General features: G+C 38.1%; 2 protein-coding genes across 8 annotated transcripts; one reads left to right on the top strand and one right to left on the bottom strand.

Moving 5' to 3' along the window:
- Nucleotides 1–734: 734 nt before the first annotated feature.
- On the bottom strand, nucleotides 735–19,060 carry LOC126757006 (macoilin-2). 7 transcript variants are annotated; one of them, XM_050470549.1, is made up of 11 exons: nucleotides 18,972–19,060; nucleotides 11,201–12,292; nucleotides 6,934–7,078; nucleotides 5,592–5,718; nucleotides 5,331–5,457; nucleotides 4,309–5,261; nucleotides 3,403–3,672; nucleotides 3,207–3,338; nucleotides 2,356–3,146; nucleotides 2,098–2,290; nucleotides 735–2,019 (listed from the first exon to the last, which is right to left on the bottom strand). In XM_050470549.1, exons 2-11 carry the CDS (start codon nucleotides 11,278–11,280, stop codon nucleotides 1,214–1,216), a joined length of 3,624 nt encoding a protein of 1,207 aa, XP_050326506.1. In that variant the 5' UTR covers nucleotides 11,281–12,292; nucleotides 18,972–19,060; the 3' UTR covers nucleotides 735–1,213. The 7 variants fall into 7 exon arrangements, with proteins under 7 accessions (XP_050326506.1, XP_050326512.1, XP_050326507.1 ...); XM_050470555.1 differs by having other exon boundaries at nucleotides 3,406–3,672; XM_050470550.1 differs by lacking the exon at nucleotides 18,972–19,060 and adding an exon at nucleotides 18,747–18,932.
- Nucleotides 19,061–19,631: 571 nt separating this feature from the next.
- Nucleotides 19,632–20,619, top strand: LOC126757046 (probable elongation factor 1-beta). Its single transcript, XM_050470633.1, has 2 exons — nucleotides 19,632–19,822; nucleotides 19,946–20,619. Exons 1-2 carry the CDS (start codon nucleotides 19,743–19,745, stop codon nucleotides 20,532–20,534), a joined length of 669 nt encoding a protein of 222 aa, XP_050326590.1. The 5' UTR covers nucleotides 19,632–19,742; the 3' UTR covers nucleotides 20,535–20,619.
- Nucleotides 20,620–20,767: the final 148 nt, after the last annotated feature.

Raw genomic sequence — 20,767 nt, 5'->3', positions numbered from 1 at the left:
GGTTAATTACAATTTTGAACCTGCTCAAGTTGTCCCTCCCATTAGCAACTTGGCATGCCACATGCCATGAGTTCGTTGCCAATGCTCTTTCCTGCCCACTCCTTCTTCTTTGCGGAGTAGCTCCTTTATGGTATGTGGACCCAACCCAGTAAAGGCTTCGGGACCTACCATTTTGGTGGAGGCTGCGGAGCGGGCGAGCTCATCTGCCAGTTCGTTTCCGGCTATTCCTCTGTGACCTGGCACACAGATTAGGTGCACCTGGTTTCTTTCCGCAAGGCTGTTTAGCCGTTCTCTGCACTTCTGCACTAGCAGCGATCTAGTCTCGTAGGAGAAGACAGATGTGAATGAAGTACTTAAATTGTTAACCGTTAAAACAACAACAACAAGTACTTAAAGGAAATCATGTGTTGTTTAGAAACGTCTTTAACAATCGTTCTGGCTACAGACATAATTCTTGAAACTTTTTGCATGCCGACGAGTTGTTTATGGCTAATACGAGGTCATTTAGGTTTAGCACTATTCGCCAACCGCTCTTAAGGCTTTAATTTGGACCATATGCTTGCAAAAGATCTCTACATCGATATAGCTGTTTGTTTTGGTAAAAATACAAAATTCTAAGAAACTGTCCAATAAAAAATCTTATTAGGTTATGTGGTTGAAAATTACAGAAAACAATACTATACGTCTAAAAGCAATATTCACGCTTAGTCGTAGGATGTAATTAAAGGCAGTAGTGTCTTGCTTTCATTTTTCTTTTTAATTTGTGTTCTTTTTGTTTTTTCTTGTTGTTATGTTTTTTTCTTTTTCAATAAGATAATATCATGTTCATTTGCAATTTTATGTCCATGTTCATGTTTGTAGTTCTTGTTTTTGTTGTAGATATTTGTTATCCTTTACTTTGTTAATAGTTGCTTTTGTTTTGTTTTGTATTTATCAATATGTCTCATCTGTTGGTTTGTATCTGCTCTGAGAGTTGCCGTTTGACTAGCAAGCTGATATTCACTGCCTCCTTCCTTTCAAGATCTTGCTTACTGCCAACACGAGCACCCTTTGCTTGCTGTTTTCAAATATTTTGCAAATAGTTGTAGTTGTTGTTGCGGTTATTTTAGTTGCAGTGTCTGTTGAGGATGTATCAATAACTTAAATAATAATCTCAATCTCAAACTTTACGTCGCATCAGGTGGCCAACGACGCCCACAGATGCAGTATGTTGTCAGGCATCGCCGGCACCGCCCACTGGCACGCCAACAACACCACCGCTGCCCGGTGCACCCGACCCACCTTTGGGCGTGTACACAGACGCATTTGGGTCGAGGCTGGAACCGCTGTTGATGCTAGCGCCCGGCGAAGACGCCGATACAAATACCGGCGTGCCCACCGATACGGGCACTTGCTGTTGCTGCTGCTGCTGTTGTTGTTGTTGCTGATGCTGTTGATGTTGCTGCTGCTGTTGGTGTTGCTGCTGCTGCTGATGTTGTTGGTGCTGGTGTTGTTGATGCTGTTGGAGCTGCTGATGCTGATGTTGATGATGTTGCTGCTGCTGTTGATGTAGTTGTTGTTGCTGCTGCTGATGCTGTTGCTGCTGATGGAGTTGTTGTTGGTGCTGTTGATGATGCTGTTGTTGTTGATGCTGGTGTGGATGCTGCAATTGGTGTTGATGCTGGTGCTGATGTTGATGTTGCGCCGTTACATAATTGGGCGGCGACTGCTGCCCACCATAATCGGCAACGGAATTCGGTGGACCAACGCGTGCCGATAATGGGTGTCCAACCACTGCTGCTGCCGCCGCCGCTGCCGCTGCAGCCTGTTGGGCCGCTGCTGCCGCGCTTAGGCTGCTCAACATGGGTGAAGCTGGTCCGGGACCGGACTGCAACGGTGGCGTATCATTCATGCGCAACATTGAACTGGCGCCAGCTGAGCCGCAGGCGGGCAAAAGTTGATCTGTCGGCATAACGCAGAGTAATTGCGCGATTTTCGCCTTCAAATCAAGCACTTCATCCTCCTTGGCAATACGACGAGCTGTGAAATATTTCAAGAAACAGTAAAAGTGTGAGTAGTGGTGTAAGTTATTTCTCGGTGTGCGTGTGGGTTACTCACTTTCCGATATCTCCAGTTGGCGCTTGGCGTCACCTAGAGCTGAGAATAAGTCCAGCTTAACTCTCGTCTCGGCTGAAAGATTCTTTTCGAGTGTACAGTTTTTATCCTGCATTGCGGCCAACGCATTCATTAGCATCTCGGTGCCCGGTTGCGCCGAATCACGATTTCGTACCTCAGCCTCGAACATGCGCAACTGTAAAGCACACATATTAAGCATTGTGCACAGCATACATTTAAGACCATGCATTCACTACTCACCTCTTGCTCCCATTTGCGTCCATGTTGTTCCGCCAACTGCTTGGCTTCCTCAGTCGTTTTCAGCTCGCGTCGCAGTTGTTTGAGATCTTCATCCATAAGCTGCTTACGCTGCTTACACTGCGCACTGCATTCCGGCCGTGCGGCCTTTTCTTCGGCAATTTTACGGGCTTTCTTCTCATTATTCAATTGTGCGTCCAACGATTGCTTTTGGCGCCGCTCCTCTGCCAAACGCCGCTCGATCGTCTGCAGTTGCAGCATATCTGCATGCCGCCCATTTGTTAGCTCCTGTATGCGTTTCTCCAGCTCGTCACATTCTTTCTGTTTGGCCTGCAAACAGGATTTCGTAGTCAAATTTGACTCGAGCTTCTGACGCAGTTCATTCTCGATTTGCTTCATGTGACTCAGCTCGGCGCGGTACTTTTTAACATCCGCCTCAAGCTTGAGACAGGCTTCACAGACTTTAGAGACCATTTTCGTGGCTATTTGCGAGATGGCTGACGAAACGGAAGCCGATGTTACGGACGACGCTGACGATGATGATGCCGAACTGGCCGACGAGGTGGATGAGGACACCGAGGAAGCATCCGAATTGTTGCTATTACTAGCGCTATTATGGTTTTGGGTGTTAGCGGCGGCATCTTTACCGTTGCCACCGCTATTGGTGCTGCTGTTCTGTTGCTGGTGATTGTGCGAGTGTGTGTTGGAGTTATTCGCATTGCTATTGGTATTATGCGAAGTGTTTTGATGATTGTCCTTGGAAGCATTATCTTTGCGCGCACGATTACGACGACCTGCAAAACAGTTGAATTGAGATTATGCATATTTATTTCAAGTAATTTTTCTCAACCAACCTTTAGTTCGTTCGACTGGCTCCACAGCAACAACATCATCGGCATCAAATTGCAAAACATTGCCATTCGCCACCGGCGACGTCGCACCAGAAACGCTTGGTGTATTAGATTTTTTCGCCGATCGATGCTCATCTGTGTTAATTAAAAGAGAAAACAATTAGTTTTATCTATTCAAGCACTTATGTAGGTAGCTCACCACTTTTATCTTTCGTTTGTTGCTGCGGTGTTGTATGCACATGACTGTTATTATTAGCTGACACCTCACAATCGCCGCGCTCTTTCATTGAGTTGTTGCTGCTGTTTTGGTTACCGTCGGCAGCATGAAAACTAGTGTTGTTGCTGTTCTTATTATGTTTGGAATCTGCATCAGCCCCACCGCCACTGCCACCGCCGCCGCCTTTGTTCCTATTCTCCTTATCCGCGCCGCGACGGTGGCCTTTACCACCAATGTGACCATTGGATGTTGCTGGAATGGAAGGAAAGGAAATTTCGAATTTAAAAATATGCTCCTAAAACACTACAAGTAAAGAAAAGAATAGAGATGCATGAAATGTGCTCCACTACAACAGTATTAGATAAGCAATAATTTTTTTCATAATAAACAAAAGTCGGCTGACAAATAATTTCATAAATACAATATAAGCAATAATTCAACAAAAAAGGAGACAAAAATAAATAAATAAATAAAACATATTAAAAATTATAAATTTCACTATAATTGAAAAATAATCTTTCCATAAGATAAAAAAAAAAAATCAAGTAGCAGTTATAGACTCTAACCCAGGGATTATATAGTTTGAAGAATTATGCGTTTACAGTCATGTTTTTTGTACAAAAATATTTTTTTAATATTTCTAAATAATTTTTAAGAGCTCATTAATTGTCTTAGCAAATAAAAAAATATAATTGCAAAATATTAAGGTGTACTGTGCTACATCTCAAAATTAATCAAAGCAAAAAATTACAAGGCACAACAAAACTACAGCGAAACCTCATAATTGTTATAAATTATTCATAAAAGCATATTTGAATGCGTGGTGTATGTATATATACATATGCAACGGTGTGATTTTAATATAGTATATACATATAGTTTCATTACCACCACTACCACCACCACCACCAAAGGCGGAATTAGAACCAGAGCTATTGCTGTTAGTAGATATAGACGCTGTTGATGCGGTTGTAGTTGTTGCAGCTATGGAAGCACCGCCGCTGCTGATCTGTAAGTAATTCTTATCATCAGCAGGCGTTGCAGTGACACCAGCTATGCCGGTTGAGCCGCCTGTTGCGGCTACCGCTGATACATTTGCCAGTAAACTGCTAATATTATAATTTCCACCACTAGCACCATTACCGCCACCACCTACAACACTGCTATGCGCATTACTGTGGTTGTTGTGATGATCGTGCAATGTTGATGACGACGACGACGGTGATGCGCCTGACGTCGCTTGATTGTGATTACTATGCTGATGATTTTGCTGCGCTGGCGACTGCTGCTGCTGCTGTTGATGATAATGATTTTGTTGTTGCTGTTGTTGATGATGATGCTGATGATTTTGTGCTTGTAAACTACTCATACTACTACACGTTGCTGCCGCTGCCGCCGCCGCTGCTGCTGTTGCGGCCGCTGTCGCAGCTGCTGCTGCCGACGCCAGCAGGCCATTCGCCGTGGCGAGCGCACTACATGCAGCCGACGTTGTCACACTGGTAATGGCGGAACTATTCGATGCATTAAATGCGCTAATTGCCGCCGTCACCGCTGACGTGTGGGAAGTTGTTGTTTGTGAGTTTTGTGCACTACTTTGCGCTGCAAATATACTGCTCGCACCGGGACCAGCGGTTACCGCCGGCACTGTGGTGGCACCAGCTACAGCGGGCAGCTGTGTCATTGCTGGATCGTCTGTTGTTTCCTCTGGTGGCAGGGCTTGTTGCAATAGCTGCATATAAAACTCATTCTCTTTCGCAACTTCACGTTGCCTGCGCTGTCGTATGCGATAGCCAATGTAACTTTTAAAGCCGAAACCCATCGTCACCACTGGATAGCCAATGCTGCTCAAAACAATTTGAAATTATTAGGCCAAAGTAACATGGAATTAGTGTTGTGTAAAAAGTACATACCAATGCGCAGCGAAGGGTCGACACAAATCCAAATGTGGCATATGTCGTGTATCCTTCCATCTGATGCCTGCTTCCAAGTAGACAAACAGCATCCAAAGTATTATTGTAGGCAAGCATATGCCTTTGTCTGTTTGAAGAGAGTTTGAAAGTAATTGTTAGCAATGGGATGAATTAAATATAACTTAAAAATATTACATTTTTCGCGCTTCAATAATTAAAAATTATATTTTGTAACACAGAGTTTGTTGTTGTTATTATTACCTGTATGCCATACATATTGCACCCAGACGTAAGTGCTTGCTGCGAATAGCAACCAGTGCACTGGTATAAAAAATAAACACACTAAATCGGATGTTATTGCAATGCATACAAATAACACAGAAAATGCCTGAAAAAAGAAAAAAAATTAATATTAAAACATAAACTAAAATTTATGATTAGTAAAAATAAGAAACTGCCTTTCTAATACTTGGAAACTTGAACAAGTTCGGAATTTATCTGTGGTACTAAGCCATTAGCAGGAAATCTCGTAACATAGATCAGACTGTCTTGCTAATGCGTTGCTAAACACCAAAAACAAAGGAGTAATACAAGGTTTGATCCAAAGTAAACAGTACTTAAAAAAAAACAGAACAAATGATTTTTTTCAACAAAATCAATTTATTTGATTCAAAATAGTCTACTTCTGCTTCAGTACAGCTTTTGCACGGTCCAACAGCATGTCGAACGAGTGTTTTAGCTCTTTGGCCGGTATGGCCGCCAGTATGCCGGTGCAAGCCTTTTGAATGGCCTCTACGTCTGCATAACGCTTTCCTTTCATGGGCAAATGCATTTTTCCGAAAAGGAAGAAGTCGCACGGTGTCATATCAGGTGAATACGGGAAGTGGTTAATGGGTAAAATGTGATTTTTGGTCAAATAATTGGTCATAAGCGTCGATCGAATGTTGGATTCTGAGCAATTTTTGGTCTTCAGTCAATTTGTGCGGAAAAAACGTGCACACACCTTTCGTAAGTCCAAATGTTCGCTCAAAATGCGATAAATCGATGTTTTGGAGATGTTCAATTCCATTTCCATGAATTTCAATGATTTTTGATGAATTCACGCACAGTTTCGATGGAATTTCCGGTGATCACGGATTTTGATTGGCCCACATGTTGATCGTCATTTATGTCCTCACGACCACTTTGAAAACGTTGAAACCACTCGTGCACTCTGATACGGGATAGGCAATCATCGCCATAAACTTGTTTCATCAATTGAAACGTTTCGGTAAAAGTTTTACTAACTTTAAAACCAACTTTAATGTTGGCTCTTTGTTCGAAGCTCATTTTCGCACCGATAACACTAACATACTGACACTTAAAACGCAATAACTTCACTTCCAATCGATGACATGTCATGAAATTCTTACTGGACAATCGATGAAGATAGCAGATTCTATCGCACCAGTCGATATATAGATGGCGCCAGCAGGGGGCGCTAGATTCAAAAAGTCCTGTTTACTTTGGAATGCACTTTGTATTACAAGTAAATCTATTCAAGTACCCAAAAGCTTTCGTATTATTATCCTACAATTATTAGGAGTCTCGTAGTTGTACTTACCAATCCTTTAAATTTAAATGAGTCATGCACCGATCGTAAAAGTAGCCAAAAAGGCCATAAAAATTCAAAACGAAACATAAACATAAAATCGGCGGTTATCACAATGGCCCAAAGTATAAGGAATTTCAAGTACAAGACAGTTGTGCTGCAAGTAGAAGAAAAAAAATAAATAGATTAGTTAAATCTTAAGCAATTTATATATAAACAAAATATGTTTTATAAGGAAAATAACTTAAACAAGTAAAGAAAAGCTAAGTTCGGCTATAACCGAACATGTCATACTCTCTCAACTTGCAAGGCTTAATCAACCAGCGAAGTACTTTGAGGTACATAAGGCTTGTTAGTTAGAAAAAGATTCTCTCTGAATTTCAATTGCATATCGCCACAATATATATTGTGCTATATGGAAAGTAGGCGTGGCTGCAGTCCGATTTCGAATTCCGAATTGTGAAAAACGAATGTTAGGAGAATTTTATGTACTGAATTTGGTTGAAATTGGTCAAGCAGGTCCTGAGACCAAAACATTGTTGTTGCTTTTATTATTTTACAAAATTAGCGAATGGGTTTTTCGATTTTGCCACAACTAAAATCCGAAATCGTTACTTAAAAGAACTGGCTTACTTAGTAGCATACAAAATGGGATTAACATTGTTGTTGTTATTGTTGTATCGCTTATTTATACTCTGAGGTTTCCAAAAAATATTGGTGGAATCCCAAAAACACTCGTTACCGATAAGAGAAGTTACCACAACGAAGAATTCCTGGTTTCTTATCAGCTATTAAAAGCCGTGGCTCCTTTAAGGGCACTTCTTTGTAAGAAATAACGAACAAATGAGATATGCACATATGTATACTGGAATTACTTTATATTATATTATAAAAATTATAAAATTATATTATGATCTAAGTTATTAATGTATTTTTATTTATTTTTTTTTTTTAATCTGATTTGAAGACGATAATTACCATATCTTTTAATTTCGATTAATTATTATTTCTTAAATAAAAAAAAATTATTAATATTAAAAGTAGAATACCAAATATTCGTAATTTCAATTTAACCTCAAATCTTATTTTATTGAAAACAAAAAAAAAACACTAATATTTATTATTTACTTTTCTAAAAACATGAAATTAATTATTATACAACAACAAACAAATGATTAAAGACTGCTTTCCATCATACTGAATTAACAATTAAGGTGTCGCATAATAATCACAGCGTATCACAAACCACAATCCAATTTGCTTAAGCGTCAATGTTAAAAAAGAATACACACGCTGGCCATATCAATAATAATAGACGTGCTGGTTGGTGTGTGCGTGCGCGTATTGTTTGACAGAAAGAGGGGCAAATATGTGCTATCAAATACCGCTTTTAAATATGACCAACTGGCAATAAAACAAACAAACGTAAATGGATTTGTTTGCCATACTACGGCACCTACCGGCTTGAGCTACGTATAAACATACTCACACAAACATAGGCACATATATGGCTATCAGTTGACTGGAGGCGCGATCATTGGATTGCGCTGCGCTAAATCAATCAAATTCAATTAAGCGCTCCTCGCCAAGACGACATGGCGGCATACAAACACACGCAAGGAGAGCACATACGATTTGTTTGTTTGCTACCCACAAGTACACACAAATAACCGATTCATATAACTAAAAAAAATAGCGTACACAATAAAATTAAAAAAGAAAATAAAAAACAAAACAAAAACCGAGTGTCAATAAGAAGCCAAAGCATCAACACTCTGTTAGCTGTTGGGTTAAGTGTTTGCATTTCTGTGTACATATTTGTTTATGTCGCCAAAGATATGTAGTCCAAACACTTTTTGAGCCTCAAAATTATGTACTTACAATAGAGTGTGTACATTATGTACATATTTGAGTCAAAATGAGGCTGTCTATGACGGCTACATGAATCACGCGATCATTTTTTTGCGCTGTCATATCATTTAGTTTAAACCAGCAGCGCTATTGCTATATTTCGGGAAGTATTTATTGTTATTGAGGCTTTTTAATGCTTCGCTCGGTTTCTTGTTGCCGACTTTAGAGTAATGATGTAAAGTCTGACTCAGTAAATTTTAATTTGGTTTTAGGTAGGTCGCAATTTATTCATCTGAAAACTCTTTGTATGTAGCTATTTAAAAGAGGTTGAAAAGTCTTTATGATTTGGCTAGAATCGAATTCACAATTAGATCTAAACTAAAAAAGCTGGCTTATAATATAGGTGTAGAAATATTGGTTCGTGAGATGTTGAAGGAAAGTTCGTGTGTAACCGAAAATTTTATACTCTTGCGATTTGCATAGATCAAAGCCAAGAAAATACTTTTAAGTGTTGGTAAAACTTTTATGAAACAAGAAAAAACGTTAACTTCGGCTGCACCGAAGCTAATATACCCTTCCCAGGTACATTTCTTTTAGTAACTATATGTCCAGTTTGTATGGAAGCTATATGCTATAGTAATCCGATCTGAAAATTTTTCAGGAGATTATAGCTTTTCCTTGGAAAAAATCCATGTCAAATTTCGTGAAGATATCACGTCAAATGAAAAAGTTTTCCATACCAACACTAGATTCTGATCGTTCAGTTTGTATAGCAACTATGTGCTATAGTAAACCGATCTGAACAATTACTTCAGAGATTACATTGTTGCTTTAGAAAAAAAATCTATACCAAATTTCGTGAATACATATATCTTGTCAAATTCAAAAGTTTTCCATACCAACACTAGATTCTGATCGTTCAGGTTGTATAGCAACTATGTGCTATAGTAAACCGATCTGAACAATTTTTTCGTATATTACATTATTAGGTTAGAAAATAACCTGTGCCAACTTTTGTGAAGATACATTGTCAAATGTGAAAGTTTTCCATACAAGAACTTGATTCCGATTGTTCAGTTTGTATGGCAGCTATATGTTATACTGGTCCGATATCGGTAGTTCGGACAAATGAGTAGCTTCTTGAAGAGAAAATGACGTTAGCAAAATATCAAAACGATATCTTAAAAACTGAGGGACAGCCGGACATGGCTAAATCAACTCAGCTCAACATACTGATCATTTCTATATATACTTTAAGGGTCTCCGATGTTTCCTTCTGGGTGTTACAAACTTCGTGACAAACTTAATATACCCTGTTCGGGATATAAAAATATTGCGAATAACTCTAATCCGGCCAGGGACTCGACATCATTCCGCCCAATTTATTCAGGGATGGTTTCTGCCGCTGAAGATTAGAATTCATATTGGAAAGTAAAAATGGATGGAAATCAATACATTGCGTATATTGAAGCTACAGGAAGGTCTCGACTGATTATATCAACTTTTGTCATTACTCGAGTATACGCGAGAACATGCTTCCAAGCAATTTTATGAAGTTAGTTCATCCATAGGCTGGCATAAAAATTACACTCAGTCCTTTTTTTACGCGATCTCTTTTTACGCTATTTCACTTTAACGCGGTTATTTTTGCAGCGCAAATTCCTTTTTTTACGCGAATTTCTCACTTGGAATTGGAAAATTATTTTGTAGCAAATGATGCTGATGCCGAACGTGCACGAATTTTTCAAAAAGAATTGAGGCTCTGCATGTTAAGATATAAAGAACTACATCGGAATTTATTGGGTCCAAAAAGAAGCATTCAAACCAAATTAACTGAATTTATGGTGCAAACTCAGTCGGAGATGCTAAGTAAGTGAATAAATCATAAGTCTGAAATTTGAAACTTATTGTATTGTTTTTGAATATTTTTTTGCGCGTATATTTTGTTATACGCGATATTTTTTATATTCGGAACCAATTCGTCAGTTAATATTGGAAAACTAACCATTTTTACGCGATTAGTGGCAGAACCAAAAATCGCGTAAAAAAAGGACTGAGTGTATTGTTTCGTGAAAGAAAGGGGTATTAACTGATATGGGCCCCTCAGTGACGGGATTTGTATTTGGTACGCTTGAGTCCGAATCAATGGTAAATTCATCCTGCTCTAATATCCTAAATGACTCGCCTCTTACCGGACGTGAATAATGTTGTTGTATTATAAGAAGACACGCTGGATGTCAATGAAGGTGGCATAAAAGTTGTTGGCAACATTACTAAGCCATATTATTATTGCAAGAGCCACACTGTTTCTGACATACATACCAACAACACCGTAGCAACAACATAAATGTCTAAAATTAGCAAATATTTGGAAATTAGTATTATTTTTATAAGACAATAAATAAATATGTAATTTTGTTGCACTCACCTGCTGTACACGCTCTCTGTAATTTTATTACGTTTTATTGGTCGTCGTAGTTTGCCGCAGTCGGCATTGCGTCGCTTCATCTTGTGTCTTAGCCGTAAGAATTCGAAATTTATAAACTTCCACTGCTATTATATTTTCAATGCAATTTTTTTTTTTACCAAAAATTTCTATATTCTATTTGTGTTAAAATGCTTAATGCGCGAATTATGGTTGCAACAGCATCACCACACGTAACACACGTACGCACATTAATGACAACAAATGCAAAAAATTTTTAACGCCAGTGTTTGCCAGAGATGGGTGACTACTGGCTGTATTGCGCTGGATATTTATGGTCGATTTGACTGCCACTCTTTTGCTGCTGCACCGGCTCTACTAATGCGTGCAATGACGCGCGCCAAAATCTCACTGTATATTTCTTTGCAACAATGCCGATTGCTGGTTGTGCTTTTACTTTGCACTGCTTTAATTTTAGTTCTTTTTTTCAAAATTTCACACAAAATTAAATAAACAAAATCAAATTGGTCGTTTTGCGTTTTTGGCGAATTCCATACGTAGTCGTGTTTAAGTTTGCTGTTGTTGTTTTTGTTGTCGTCTTCTATTTTTAAATCCGTTTACAAATATGTTGCTCGAAAAGTTGCTACACTGCTGCGCCTATTGACCGCCGATAAAACGTCATTTTCTCAGCAACGACGACTGCTGCTACTGCGGTTGACTGACTGACGCTGCTCCGCCAGTGCGTTGCACGAAATTCCAATGCAACTGACAAGTGTCAGAGTTGTGCTCTTCACCTTCTGTGACCAAAAAACAAGCAGCTACTTATGGACGCACGGTCTGGTAGTAGTTGGCAATCGGCAGTTTGCAGTCTGGTCGGCTGCCTATATTCTCTGTACACCCTGCACGACGCACTCCGTATCCTTTCTCTATCTAGTCTACTACGGTTTTTCGTTTTTACTTTCTGTCGTTTTAGTTGTTGTTTTTCTCTCATTCACTTTTTCTATTTATATTTGAAACTCTCCTGCACTTTGTTGTGATATTCGCTTAGAATTCGTCGTCTCCTCGATAAAAATTCAATTTGGTTGTTAGTTTTCACTGCAAAATTGGAAAAAGCATTTTATTTAGTTCTATTTTGGTTTAGGATAAAATACTAGCTCCGTTGAATGTCAAGCTACCAGAAATTTGCTGAACACAAAAAAATAATGGAATTTTTCTAAAATAAAGTGGATAAAAAACAAGTTTTGTAAAAATAACAAGTTCGAAAATGTAAAGAATGATTGGGTTGCCAGAAACTATTAACTAAACACAATGCGTATATAAACAGAGTTTCGAATTTTAGATGAACAAATACATAAATTGATGATTCAGCGGATGTTTCACCAATTGGGACTATACTGTTTGTTTCACCAATTGGGTGCCGAAACCCAAAGGCAAAGAAATAGTGTACAATGAACTACCGACGATTTTCGAATAGCTTCTGGTTGTTTATTTTATAGCGGCAGAGAAAAGTTCCCAACTAATTTCGAGGAACGCTACCGAATTGCTTCCGTTTACATAAATCTGAGAGGCGTGGGAAGTAATGGTTCCACTACTTTTTATTCTGCCCCTTCCAGGTATACCAATTTCAATGCAAATTAATTTTTATAGTTTTTTTCTGTATCAACAGAGTTTACTTAATTTTCTTTCACTTATAGCAAATTGTAAAAATATTATATTCGATGTGCGCAACTACTCTTGTTTCCTCAGCGTTATAAAATAAATCGGTATGTAGTTTTAGAAAGTTAAGTGTTTCGTTAAATATTACATTTATTGCTTTTATTTTAAAATAAATATTGCGCTGATCTTAGCGTCATATCGTGCCCATACACACGTCCACAGATGACTTTGTAATGATAAGCAATGCAAATACACACACACACACACACATATGTGATGGCATTTCTTCCAAATAAGCGATTCAATCATGGTTGATTGAAAACTTTTCCAGTAGCAAACACTTCACACATACGCGCGCTGGGAGGGAACTTAAACGGCTGAGGGAACTTAACGGCTGAATATCTGTTTTTGCAACCACCCGCATAGAAGGCGTACATGCATGTAAATAAACATAAACACACACACAACTCACTAAACACACACATGAGACAACGTTAAACACTTAATGCTAAACGCTAAATACGGAGCAAAACAAATTTTCCGTTGAAGGCAGCTTTTCAGCGCTCATAATTGACTTCGCGGTCGTGAAAAAATGGGAAAGCGAAAAAATAGAAGGGAAGAATGAGAAAACAAATTTGGGCAACGAGAAACGACACAACCAAAATGATGCTTATTAAAAAATTGGTAGCAAAAATCCATGAAAGCGTAAAATTATAACAAATCGGCAAAAACAACAACAACAGCCTAGGAAATGCAATAATAGGTAGTATTTTGGCCAAAGCAAAAATAGAAATAAACATTAAAATTTTTATTTTGTTTTTTAGTAAATTTTACGTTGGCCGATTACTTATGTACACACATACAGTACATACTATATGTGCTTGTGCGCTTGTCTTTTGTTTTCACGAATTGCTTTCATTTTTGACATTGCTTCTTGTTCTGCCACCCGCCAACAAACCGACAGACAGGCCAAATCATTAGCTACTATAGCTCTTTCCCGCAGCCTTGACGCTTCTCTTTTACTTTTGTTTTTATACTCTTGCAACATGTTGCTTTAGAGTATTGTAGTTTTGTTCACCTAATGCATGTTTGTAACATTTAAAACTAATCGAGCTAGATATGGAATTATATATAGTATATTTATATCAGAATATGAATATGATATTAGAAATCCACACTAAATTACAAAACTATAATTTAATGCCATTAATTGCATTATGAAATGGCATCTGTGAAGATATACAGAATACATTTTTCTAGCACTTCAAGCACTGAAAATATGTCAAATTAAATGATAACCACGTCCATTCCCCATTTAACAACTAGCACGGCAGCGCTCCATCCGAGCTGATATTAAGCCAGGAGTTCCTAGGAACTACTAGGTCAATTTCAATCAACTTTCGTGCATATCATTTCGACTTTCTGAAAATGGGTGAAACAGGCTACAACCAAGCCTACTTCTCATACATTACAATATTCAATTCCATCTGACTTTAAACCGTATTTTAGTCAAAATTTGTAATATTTTAAAGAAATTATAAAATAAAAAATCCTTGCAAGTTGCAATATGAATATAAAATATTCGGTTAGGCCTGAACATAAGCCTTCCTTACTTATTATTTCTTGTTTTGGCACAAGCAATCCCAAAATGTTTCGAATTTAGTAATTATTATGCAAAGGGGGCGTGTGCGCTCAAACACAATTTTACAACAAAAACAATCATACACGAATTGTAACAGAAGCACAACGACACCTGTGTATGTAAGTACTTTGGCACCACTTCGTATGTATGCTAATAGTTGTTGGATGAAAAAGAGTATGACTATGCTGAGTGCTTGGGGTGGTCGCATCTGTCTGCTTAGGGCGAAAGTAGAAATCACAGACATTGAATTAAATTTCAATCAGCACGCTGATAAGCGCGCTTATTAATAAATATACGAAGAAGACTATAGACCGACCTTAGATGAATGCAAGAAAGCAGAGAGAGACGCACACTTAAGTATGTATATGAGGACGATAACAAGTGGCTGTAAGGACATCACTAAAGCATCTTCAATCGAACGGAAATTGGAGATTCGGAATACGGAAATGAAAATAAGAGTGCAACATTGAATTAAGCGGAGCAAGATGCTTAAGATTTTCGTATCTTCAATTTATTAACGTGGCTGAGTTATGCAGGCAGCTTCAAAAGGCTAGAATTTGATATGCAAGAATAAATAAGTTTCAAAAATTAAACTTTATTAAAAGGAACACAATAAATAATGTATTTTGTTTAAAAAAATGTTGGGATTGGTTGTAATGTTGGATATTACGTCTTAGTAAGAAGTACTCAAAGGACGAGAAACAAGAGTGACCCTTGCGCAGCTTCGTTCTGGTTACTTTAACAGGTTAAACTCCTACTTATCCAGAATAGACCCCCGACATATCCAATATATGTTATGCGTGCAATGAGGCTCCGTATGTCACTGCCTACCTCTTTGCATGCTCCACCAGCCCCACTCATCTAACACCCCTCTCCCTTTGGTCCGACCTCGTCGAAACAGCACGTTTCTTGGGCCTTCCGTTAAATGACCTGGCTAACCCTTACCATCTCAACGGGGACTAGGTACACGTTATAAAAACAACAACAACCATCACCTCATACCGTTCCTACGACAGTCGGGTCTAAGTAACCAGAACGGACCCGGATTTGTATCCGGCCAAGGACTGTCAACTCGGCACCATCCCTCAAAATTACTTCAGGTATGTTTTTTGCCGCTAGAACAACAACAATCATCACTTCATATAATGATGATTGCACGATATTGGACAATTGAGTCCTCGATCCTGTTCAAAAGTAAACACCTACATATGTAAGTATGTATCTTGTGTTTTGCAGAACGACCAATGGCTTTAAACATTTTCAGACACACTTAACATCTTCATCAATTTATAAATGTTATTATACAGATTAGAATGACTCATGTGAAAATTCCAACACAGAAATTTTACAAAGGGAAAAATAACAAAATCAGGACACCCTCACTAAGCAACAGTTGAGTCGAGAAATAAATAGAGATCAAACACGTTGCAAAATAGGAAGAGCTATTAATATGAATAAAACGATTAAGTATAGCATAAATAATTGAACTAGCACACTATATATATCGGAAAAGCCACCCTTAACTCCAAGCGACTTCTTCCAACACAGACAGCTGCCATTAGCACATGCAAACGCAACTCACTCTTATACCCGCGTTTGTTTGAAGAACACCTCAGCAATCAACTGCAATTAACTGATACAAATAAAACAACAATATAAGCGTATAGGGACACGCAACAACAATGTTTACGTCGATACTAAGGATGTTAAGTGATGAAGAAGGAAGCAAAAGCAACCCAATAATGAACGACATGAGCGCCAACAGGCAGACGGCCGTACACAAGTGGATAGTGAGAGAAACCATTCAGACATAAGTAGTCAAAGCTTTTGGATATATGGTGGAGCATGGAAGCTGATAATATACACCAACAAAGGCATAGCGATGATGACTGAAGAAGGAGCATTGAAACAATGCGTAACATTCCGCAGGAATGAGTGAGTTTTGTGCTAGTCTCATCTGGAATTTCGTTCTCAATTCAAATGTTGGCGCTGGCGCTACTGCTGATGGTGATTATAATGTTGTTTGTTTAGTTAGATGTGTTGCAAAAACAACCCTACTGTGAGTTTGCACGAGTTCAATTCGGTAACTGGCCAAGTAGCCATACATTATGATGTTTCTCTGCTGACGTTCCGGCACTGTTCACTTGGTTACGTTCGTACGACGGAAACGGAAATAATAGTAAGCTGATAAAAAAAAAAGAAAGATGCGCACAAAACATAGATGGGGAAACTGTGGACCAAAATAGATGTGAAGTAGTTGTTGCTGTTCAACCAGCAACCAAACGGGAAGCGAAAGGAGTGTAATATACTACAAAACGATAAACAGAAGATAAAGAAAAAGGGAAAAATTATTGATACTAGCAGTTTGATAGCAGACGAGTTTTAAGGGATGAAATGTGTCGAAATAGTTTGAAGTGCTTGGTTGCTAGACAGAACGATTTAAGTATGAATGACTTTTAATTAAAGGCAGGGAAACAGGTGTTGCGCCATCTAAGGCAATTGAGAACGAAAATATTATTGCAAACTGATTTCACAATATACATACATATATGTATTACTATTTAGTATGTTTGTTTCATCTGTATAACACAGAAATCCTGAAAAGGGTTTTGATCCCCTTCTATAATATAATATAATGTACAAATTTCTTTATATATTATTATTTATTTAGTGAAATCATTTAGCAAGAAGACTTTTAAAATATTTCGAAATAAAATAACTGCCCACTGAAATGAGGAGTGCTTTTACACAAACGCAACATTTTTAAAGAACTAGATCTAGATAGCCAACATTGTTTTGTAGTAAATAGATCCTCACAGTTTTTCTTATAGAAGTATTGCATCGCATATAACACCTGCAACACCGTAAAAGAAATATATTAGTACACATGTATGTATGTATATGCATACATATTTTATAATCCGGGTGAAGATTAAGTTGGATCACAAAAAGTATTTTGATGAAAGACAACGTTTATGTTAACGTTAAAAATCAACAAAATTCTTATTGACTTGTTCTAAGTCATGCACAAAAATTGCTTTTGGAACACAGCACATATGTAAGTAAATACGACATATGTACATACATATAATGAAATAGGCTTAGTGGTTTCAGAATTATATTTCATTTTCAACATTTTCGTATTTGTTGTGCGCGTACACGCATTTCACTGCTAAACTCGTTAAATATGCAAATAATCCACAAACAGGCGATAACTTGTGACCGCATTGGTGTTTGTAATGGCAAAGCGCTGTTGCTGATATGCCGCCATCAGCACTGAAACCACAAGCATTTGTGTACGGGTATATAAAAAAGAAACCTATGTATGTTCTTTATTTCACCATGGTTTAGCATAAAAACTACACTATGTCACCCTTTATAAACGTCGATTTGTTAATATTTATGTGATTAATGCTCCAGCAATCATTAAAAACTTCATTAACTTTTTCACATTAAAAAAATATATATGTACATATACTGAAGCATATATAACTAAATTCACAGTTTCATGTTTGTAAATATCCAAAAACTTGCTGAATATTATGTCAAACGGCTCACCAAACGGCCCGGCTGCAATAACTGCAACTAAAGCAACAACAAAACAAAATGCAATAATGAAGGCAACTGCTATTGGATTTTGCAGCATCCACTCTATCAAGGCGTGTGTGTGTTTATTGGACCCCATACCTGTTACCACCACCCCTTTATATCTTTCCAAACACAACAAACGTTTGCTTTCTCTCTCATTCGGTCTAATAGACTAAGAGAGAGCGGCTACGAAGTAAACGTTAACATTATAAAAAAAAGAGCGCACGAAAGCAGCGCAGGATGCCATCGTCGTCGCAGTAGCAGCAGACTTTTTACCGTTGCTCATACGACGGCAGTGACGCTGACGTATACGTTGTTGCTGAGCGCGATGTTCACGGCTCGCTGCTGATCACAGCGGGGGAACTGCACTCCAACAACATATATAGCAAAAACACTAACTTGCTAAATTTTACAATCTGATTAGTGAACAAACTCTTTCACTTTATTAAATGCACTCAAACACTGACACTGCTACCCAAGGCATTATATATGTAGTTTGCTCGGCCGCTGCGTCGTTCTTTGCCAACTTGGCTCAAGTGTCATGTACACTATTACAATGCAACTAGCTTTTGCGATAAAAGCGACCAATCACTTATTTTGCACAACAAAAATTTTGCAAACACTGCACATGAATACGGCAAACAAAAATTACTGAGAACTAACTTCTAAAAAAGCAAACGACGACAACAGCAGCGACGTTGGCGTCATTGTCGAACTAGCAAGGAAACAACAAGAGTAGCTGCAATGAAAAAAATTTTCTTATGCGCTAAAAGGTTGCTAATGGCACTCTTTCTTTTTGTATAATTTGCACTGCACTTTTGCCATTATCGAAGGAAACTTTTCTGTGACAATTACACCTATTTTCTTCACTTTGGTGCTGTTTTTTACCGTAGTAAAGTAATTTTTTCGAAATTTTCACTCCTTGCTGCCGTTTTTTCGATTCGTCGCGACTCGTCGTAGGATGATTTATGTCGCTGCCAGATGTTACAAATAGTAAATAGCCACAATCTAATTAGAAGGGGATTAAAAGAAACCTCAGAAGAATTTAAATTAAAAAATAACAAATTATATCATTAATTAATAGAAAAGAAAGTGTAATATGTATGTAAAACATTTTGTGATATCAGGAAAGTTCCACATTTTTCAGTTTCTTAAATTTATTATAAAATATAATAACAAGTGTGAAAGGTAAATGGAGTAGACTACATTGAATTCGGAAGGGTTGCATTTTATGCGCAACAGTCGTGTATTACTTTTATGTCGAATGTTGCTTTGCGGTCATTGCGTTCCAAAGTCATTTCCTAGTAATGAATTCATTTAATAAAATATTAAATATACATACATATTTTGTTATAAAATCACATGTTCTTAAACAATTCTCTAAATTATGTACGGTATTCCAATAAATTATTGGACTTTGACTATAATTAACAGTAATTTAAAAACATGTTTAAACTTATGCACAACTATGCGAAGGAATTTTTGTATTAAGAGCTTCCCAGTTAGAATTGGCAACACTTCAAATACTAATACCCTAAGTAACCCTGCGACATATGCTCTATCTTTCCGGTTGTCAAATTTCTCACAGCTTGCAGCACAATTCGAGCGCTGGTGATTTTTTCATAGTCAAAGTTTAAATAAGACTAATAAAATACAAAAATGGCTTTCGGTGATGTCTCAACCCCACAAGGTCTGAAGGAATTGGAGAAATTCCTTGCTGACAACAGCTATATTAGCGGGTAAGTGATGTGAAAGTGCAGTGTTCAGAGGCAAATAGCCGATTCGAATGTGAGGTTATGTGTGACCACCTCGTCACGTCGGCAAATCTTTTTTTAAACAACATTCTTGCATATTTATTTCAGATATTCACCAAGCAAAGCTGATCTCTCAGTGTTCGAAGCTTTGGGCAAAGCACCAGCCGGTAGCTTCCCACATGTGCAACGTTGGTATCGCCACATTGCATCGTTTGAAGCTGCTGAACGTGCCGCCTGGAGTGGCTCTCCACTGCCACAAGTGTCCGGTGCCAAGCCCACAGTTGCTGCTGCACCAGCTGCCGCTGATGATGACGATGATGTAGATCTCTTCGGCTCTGATGAAGAAGAAGAAGATGCGGAGGCTGCACGCATACGTGAGGAACGTGTTGCTGCCTATGCTGCTAAGAAATCGAAGAAACCCGCGCTTATTGCCAAGTCATCAGTATTGTTGGATGTCAAGCCATGGGATGATGAGACCGACATGAAGGAAATGGAAAATAACGTACGCTCTATTGAGATGGACGGCCTTTTGTGGGGTGCCTCCAAGTTGGTGCCAGTCGGTTATGGTATTAACAAACTGCAAATTATGTGCGTTATTGAAGACGACAAAGTGTCTATCGACTTGCTGACCGAAAAGATTCAGGAATTCGAAGACTTCGTACAATCCGTTGACATTGCTGCCTTCAACAAGATCTAAACAAGGCGGTGAACGCTAAAATTTAAAATTAAATTCCTTTTTTTTAACTAATGAAATGAAAATATAAGAAGCAAAGCACAGCATAGTTCATAGTGTATTTATTCATTATTTGCTTAACTGTTTCTGTCATTTTAGTGTTCATTGAAATTCGTAATTTTTTATTGGTTGCCATAGAAATCTACAACAATACTCAAAAATTGTTTTCCAACAGCAATACTCAAAAATTGTTTTCC

Source organism: Bactrocera neohumeralis, chromosome 4 (assembly GCF_024586455.1).
Source record: "Bactrocera neohumeralis isolate Rockhampton chromosome 4, APGP_CSIRO_Bneo_wtdbg2-racon-allhic-juicebox.fasta_v2, whole genome shotgun sequence".
Classification (NCBI taxonomy): Eukaryota; Metazoa; Arthropoda; class Insecta; order Diptera; family Tephritidae; genus Bactrocera; species Bactrocera neohumeralis.
This window is presented reverse-complemented; position numbering and strand designations above follow the sequence as displayed.

Coding starts and splice junctions, on each gene's coding strand:
- LOC126757006 (XM_050470549.1), bottom strand. CDS start 11,280: ATGAAGCGACGCAATGCCGACTGCGGCAAACTACGACGACCAATAAAA. Junction 7,079..11,200: donor ACAGAGAGCGTGTACAGCAG/GTGAGTGCAACA, acceptor TTCTACTTGCAG/CACAACTGTCTTGTACTTGA. Junction 5,719..6,933: donor CATTTAAATTTAAAGGATTG/GTAAGTACAACT, acceptor TTCTTTTTTCAG/GCATTTTCTGTGTTATTTGT.
- LOC126757046 (XM_050470633.1), top strand. CDS start 19,743: ATGGCTTTCGGTGATGTCTCAACCCCACAAGGTCTGAAGGAATTGGAG. Junction 19,823..19,945: donor GACAACAGCTATATTAGCGG/GTAAGTGATGTG, acceptor TATTTATTTCAG/ATATTCACCAAGCAAAGCTG.